General features: G+C 48.0%; 1 protein-coding gene; it reads right to left on the bottom strand.

Moving 5' to 3' along the window:
- Positions 1 to 4,817: 4,817 nt before the first annotated feature.
- Positions 4,818 to 6,136, bottom strand: CHC_T00008785001 (GRIM-19 superfamily protein, accessory subunit of the mitochondrial membrane respiratory chain NADH dehydrogenase, involved in animal cell death programs). XM_005711878.1 is given in 4 exon segments: positions 4,818 to 5,451; positions 5,452 to 5,583; positions 5,711 to 5,795; positions 5,925 to 6,136. The coding sequence occupies 3 exon segments, from the start codon at positions 6,134 to 6,136 to the stop codon at positions 5,452 to 5,454; spliced, it is 429 nt and encodes a 142-aa protein (XP_005711935.1). The 3' UTR covers positions 4,818 to 5,451.
- Between the last annotated feature and the right edge of the window lie 698 nt (positions 6,137 to 6,834).

Raw genomic sequence — 6,834 nt, 5'->3', positions numbered from 1 at the left:
ACGTTTGGCGATTTTACTGTGCGCAGGAAGCAGAAAACATTGAGGAGGATCGGCTACAGCGACAAAAGGCGGGGGAAAACGCTGCCCGGCAAAAAGAAAGAGAACTGCAGAAAGAACAGAAGGCAGAAGCGAAAAAACTGATGGAGCAAAAAAGGTTGGAACGTATGAAAAGTGGCAAGGCCTCAAAGCCTGGCAACTCGACCAAGAAGCGGGCACGATCACCTGCGGTTCCAAAGGCGCACAATAGCCCCTCCCCAAAGTGCGTCAACTCCTCATCATTCCCCATCAACGTTTCCGCGTCCGCGTTACTCGGTCTTTCTGGTGCCAGTCAAATTACCAAATAGACCTTTTTCTAAAAATCTGTGTATTGCCGCACCAATAAAAGGAAATTCGGGGTGTCTCTGACCCAGTACGGCTAGAGATTCTGTATCTCCTCTCAGTTGATTAGCAAACGCAGAGCATCCATCACCACCAGTCTGACCTCATTTGGGCAAGGGGAAGTAGTTTTGAAGTTAGATGGGTGATGATGGAAGGAAGTGGCTGCAAAAAAGCGTAAATCTCATTATCTTATAGTGCCTGGTTCGATATAGTGCCGTTTTCGGCCCACTGGCACAGGGTAGCACTATATCGCGACCGCCCCCCCCCCCCCCCCCCCCCCTACCGAAAACTGGGGGCATGTGAGTTTTCCACGAGTTTCACATTCGCCTGATCACAGCAGTACCGGATCGACCTATCGTGAAGGAAAACGAAGTGGGTTTTCCGGTGCTGCTTTTCATCAGCACAAACGAGTCTCAGACTGCACGGGTCGTATCGATATGCGTCATGGACGCCCTTATCGCTTCATCTGCGCAGAGTCCATCAACGGATCAAAGCACGACAGGATCTGCCACAGATGCCGCCGAAGCAACCGCGAAAGATAGACAAGTAGAAGCTTCTAAAAAGCGGCCCTCTCCAAACGGCCCCCCTCAGCCTGTCAAGAAGACGAAACACATCGCCCTTTCGACTGAAAACCTTTCTATCTTTGTGGCGAGCTACAATATTCGCTTCAGCGAGTATTCACGCAGGTGCACGTGATCCGTCAGGCGGCACAACGATGTACCAAACTTGCGTTTATTGCGGGCAGGTACAGTACCTTGCTGATGGTCAGTCCGCAAAACCCGTGGCAGAATTTTTCAATCTCGGGTTTACTGTACGTCCAGCGAGTTTGTGGGCAAATGGAAAAAAACGTGTTATTTTACGGACGACCTTAGGGTTAGACATGTTCTGCATGCACAGTATTGTTCCGGAGACACAACACCTGCGCCAGCATGAAGATAGGCATACTGCAATGGCTGTATTGTAGTCCAGAAAGACAATCGTTTCTTTGTCCCCACTTCCTGAATATCTGCGCTTGCAACTATCTGAAGTAGTGTGGAGGTTTGGCGCACATCTGAGTTCGTATGCTTTGGGGTTTTTCTTCACTAGCTAGCGACCCCTGTGTATAGCGATAATATTTACTGATGTTTCGCCATTGCCAAAGAAGCTTCCTTTTCTTCTCACAATTCTCAATTAACCTTTCAGAATATAAGGAGTGAACTACAGGCTTTCGTTCCATGCAAAGACTGACTGTTGGTTCTCAATGCAAACATTGAATGCCTTACTCTAGGGGTATAAATCGCCGATTACGGATGGTTTGCATTCTTTCGCGAAGCCGCTGAAGGATTCTGCACTGCCTTAATGAAAAAATATATCTTCTGAAAATGGAAAGGAACATTCACATGCCCAAGGCACTAGTGCATTCATAGCCTGGAGAAGGCAGAGATGCTTTCAACAAGGTACATATATAGTCTCTTATACTCCATTAAGAGGGCTTTTCGATTTCGACTATTAGGGCGTCTCGAATGCTTGAAGATATCTATGCATAGGCTGAAATATGGAAATGCAGAACGATTTATCTTCCCGGAAAGGGAGCCTCGAGTAAACCTTAAGCGCAGAATTGATTTAATAGTGCGAGAAGCTCGATATCAATCATGTTCACTAGTTGACGCGTGATCTTGTTAAAAGATCAAAAACTATATGTAAACAGGGTTTTGGAACATTGTCACTCCGTGCTTGTTCATTTCCCTTCCGTACAGGCCAATATACTCATTTTGAACAAATTGCAGAAAACCATGACGGTTTCACTCCGTGAATATGCCTTCCAGAAGCTTTGTCTTCAATCCACACATGCACAAATCAACGTCCAAACTTTTCTTGGTCGATACAATAAAAAATCGTTGCTTGTGTCCTTAGTGGAAAGCTGTGTCAGACATCAGGAAACGCAGATATTTGACCGCTCCCTCGCATTGGGGTTTGGAAATGGGACACCCCCAAGTCCATACCACTATTTTGTGAAGTGCGTCTGCACTCTTCACCCCTTGTTCAAGAACCATGTACCATGATTGTTTCTTTTGTCTGTTGCCATGTTTTGTTCTAGGCAGTGTCACCCGGCAGGTGACACTGTCTAATAAATCACAGTAACATACTGCAATGGAGCGTCAAGATGCCGGATACTTTATTCTCTGAAGACGGCTGGGTTACCGTTTCAGTTCATTCGAAAATACGCCTCGATAGCAAAACAATAGCAGCAGCCATAAACTACGGATTGTCACAGATTTAACGACCGTGTTGACTATGAAATGTCCCCTCTTGATTCAACTGAACAAGAAATGTACACTCTTTATTTGTCTTAAGAGATGCTGGGCCGCAACCTGGAGAATGAATGAAAGAGGAGCAACGCGACAGGCGTCCCAACTAGGTATCCAAAGGTGCCTGCAAGAATGGCCCCTGCGATGAGCCCACGCCAACCGTAAGCAGCTGCAAATGCTGCAGCTGTGGTAGCACCACCAACGTTCGCGTTTGAGGCCAGCAGCAATATGTTAAGCGGAAGACGGAAGAAGCCTCTTCCAACCAAGAGCATTATAAGAGCATGAACAGCAAGCACCACAGCAGCAATACAGGCAACCATTGGGGACGCTCCAGCTACGGCGGAGAGTCGGGCCGTGGTACCTAGAGCGATAAAGAAAGCTGTCACTATAACATCTCCAATGCGGGCGGAGAGACCCAAGAGCGGCTGCAGACGTCTTGATCGCGATAACAAGAGCGAGATACCTGACATAATCATGAGATTTGACCCAGCAGGGAGCATGAGGCTGTTCGTTGCTATACATGAGAATACTGCGACGCAAGCAGTGATAAGTACTGGGACGAGAACAAGCTGAGCATGCTCCCTAAATTGATGCGTTTGGCGAGAAGTGACATTCTTTTCCTTTGATAGTGGCAAGTCATGCTGTTCAGACCGTACTCTTGACGCGAGAGAAAAAAGCCCTGTAAAGTATAGCGACATCGCCCCCATATCGGCTGCAAGCCCAGCCGCTGCCAGATCTTTTGGTATGTTCAGTGCTTGTACCACACCGACATAGTTCACCGACCCTCCAATATATGTTGCGGCGAATGCAGACGCCATCTGCCAGGCTGCTTCTGGTTGAAGCGGGAGCAGAAGTCCGGCTAATATGGCACCCATAGTTGTGCCTGCAGCACCGATGACGAAGGCAATCATGAGCTGGCGCACCTCCGGAGCAGACCTTTGATTTAGAGAAGTCGAGGATGGTTGCAAAAGAAGCAGACAAACGGCTATAGGAGCCAGCTCAAGCAGTTTCGTGAAGACGACGGCATCCGTAGGGAAAAGAGAGAGGTTTGCAAGCAATGCTGCTCCGAAAAACGCAGCTGGTGGACCTCTTGCAGCTTGAGGAATGGCCGAAAGGCTGCATGCCCATGTCAATACTACTACAGTCGGTGCGGGAGGAAGCATGACAGCTTTTGCGATCCGGGAATGCTGCGAGACTTTTCGACGCTGACGCCTGCAATCAAGCAGTGAGACGGCCCATTTCGCGTCATTGCTATGACGTATTGACGGGATCCATGTACAAAACGCCATTTTAACCTTGTTTCGTCGCGAGATTGTACGCATGAACTTGCCTGTTTTCAGGGCAATCGATCAGCTCATCAATTAACGGTACGCTAAGAGTGCTAGAGCTCCGAATTCTTCACGGTTGTGTGCTCGCAAAACACAACTCAATCTCAAAATTCGAATAAATAAGGCACATATACATCGATTTCGGCTATCGAATATAACCATCTGTCAGGACCGACAACACTCTTCGTTTGTTGAGTTCCAGTCGATTTGATGAAGTTCAAGTTGTTTGCCGGTGGCTGCAACTACGGTAGCGATATGGTCGGGATCTGCTTGAAGATGATACACGGACCATTTCCCTGCAGCCTTTCGGTCCCCGCCAACAGATGCAATCCGATAGATTTCTTCGTCTTCTTCCACCTCGAAAGTAGTAAGTCCCCTTGATATCCCCTCCCCAGTACATTTGACGAAGGCCTCTTTGCAAGTCCAAAGCTTCACAAAATTGTGCATCAGGAGGGTTTGACTTATTTTCCCAGCGTCGTCTCTAGACTTCTCAATCAATGCCTTTCTCTCTTGTTCCGTGCAGCATCTTCTCATCAGAGAAGAAACGTTACGCACTCTTCTTGAACTGAGCTCAACATCTATTCCAACAGCAACAGTGCTGGACACTGCGATCAGCGCAGTGTCAACCGTATGAGCCACGTTGAAAAATAAGCGTTCGTTGGGGTTAGCGAGGACTGGTTTTCCATTTGCTGTTTTGCTAAAGACTATTCGCGAAGGAGCTGTGTCGCGAAGATATCTTGCAAGAATATCGCGTAAACATGTCCGGCATGCCATGTAGCTCGTCTGCGACTTCGTCCAGCGAATGACAAGTAGAGATAGGAAGTACACATGCAGTCAGCATTTTTGTTTTAAGAGCAACACTTAGTTCACGTGACAGACTGGATCTACTATTGCACATACATTCCCATTTCTGTACCTGCTGGCGCGCTGCTTCTCTTCATCAGAGAGGTATAGTTGTTGCATCCGAATGAAAGCGGGGTCGGACAACCTCGCTCGCCAAACATGAACATGCCCTGTACTCAACTTGATTGGTCCCGGCCATGGCGAAACCCATGCAGTGACACTCGCACCCCTCATGGGAGAAAGAAAGTTGGGTAAACTTGTGCAGTGGGCCTGATCCGTCTTCGCTCCTTCTCGGCGCTACAACTGCTTGAGGCTGGGTTGATATGTTCAAACTTATCACGGAGACCTGTTCTGACTCACGGTGCACCGCTTAATGCCAACGAAACCACACAGATACGTGGTACATGCTTTGCAGGGCCACGGCAGCATAAAGAAAACTGTGCATGCAAAGAGTGGTATCTTTGAAGTGGTTGGCGCCGGCAGAATTGCTGCGAGATCTCTATTTCAACACGCCTCCCAAAAAAATTAAATCTGCAAAAAGGGGTGGAAAACGCGTAATGATGTGGTGTTGAAGTGCTTTAGAGAACTTGAGAATCTCGTATGTTCTAGTTGATCTAGTCATGCTTATACGGGGCGAGCACAGGTGTCGGTGGCACAAAATTTCTTGTTTTGTAGACATTCTTACCAACCTCCCAGCCAGGTACGTCTTTCATGACGTCAGCTTCCCATTCGTGATACTCCTTCCTCTGAAAATGGAGAGAAATAGAGCGGATATAAATGGTTAGCGTCGCATATCTCTTCAAGATGATATCGCATTCCTAAAAGCGGGTAGAACTTCGAGGTCCACAAAGTTGCATTGAGTTTCTAACGTACCTGAGCAACAAACCGCACGTCTTCCTCAGCCTGTAGCAGCGGAGTAATCGCGAATCGAACTTCTTTCTTTTCTTGTCTCAACATCCTGGAATTGCACAAAGGATTGCCAATCGCAAAACGCATCGGATAGCGGTTAGCACACTGGAACAAGGCAATGAATCCACATCCCGAGGGATTGATGGTTTAAGCGATCTGAAATCTTTTCGAAACGGACCTCCGCTTAACATTAAAAGTTCCGACCTTGTAGAATCCGTACGACATCATAGCAGCAGTTCCTACCAACAACAAGCCGGCGCTACCACCAATGGATTTCGGGACGTTGCGAGCTACGTTAATAGGCGCGTATCCGCCCTTCGGAGCAACTTCCTGCCGGACGGTTTTCGGTGGAGGCTGGGGAGGTCCCGTCAAGCCGGTAGTCGCCGACATGTTGAAGACTCGTATGGCAGAACACGGATTCGAGGTTCAAACAGGATGGGATTGCAGGATGGGGATTCTCGAAGGAAGGGAGAGTGGCGGGTGGGTGTGGTGCAGTATTGGAAAAAGGCCAGCAGGGACACGGCCTTTGCCTCGCAATTAGAATACCGCATCTAACCACTTGTCAAAAAAATATAACGAAATAAAACACACCTTTTCAAGTTTCATAGAAATATTTTCAAAAGGATCGAATAATGAAACTGTAAGTTGTTAAAGCACTGACAGTACTGGCCCTATACAGGACCGCCCGTACAGAGCGCTGGTAATGGGGTAATGAATACTGTAGTGAAGGCGGCGGCGTAGCTTAGAACTTCTTTCTTTGTTCCTCCCATCGGAAGGGCTCACTTCTTGCACTCGCGCAGGGCGTCGTTCTAAAAGTCCGCTTGTTTGCACGTATTGGAGTGCGGCATCAGAGTTTCACCTGCCGCAAACTTACAGTCGCGTGGAAAGCGAAAGAAAAAATGACTTCGGCACAGCCGGGAATAACGGATGAAGACCACCAATGGATAAGGGGTGTTCTGAGCCTAATCCCAAAAGCTGTATACGGTGGGGACAAGCCTACTGCGCTATCCGTGGGAATTGACGGCAAGGATTCAGTGAAGAAGCAAAAGGCCTCCAAGAAGCCCAAGCCATCACGGAACAAGCGGAAA

The sequence above is a fragment of the Chondrus crispus genome, genomic scaffold (assembly GCF_000350225.1).
Source record: "Chondrus crispus Stackhouse genomic scaffold, scaffold_92, whole genome shotgun sequence".
NCBI lineage: Eukaryota > Rhodophyta > Florideophyceae > Gigartinales > Gigartinaceae > Chondrus > Chondrus crispus.
The sequence above is the reverse complement of the archived record's forward strand: the minus strand, read 5'-3'. Positions and strand labels throughout refer to the sequence as shown.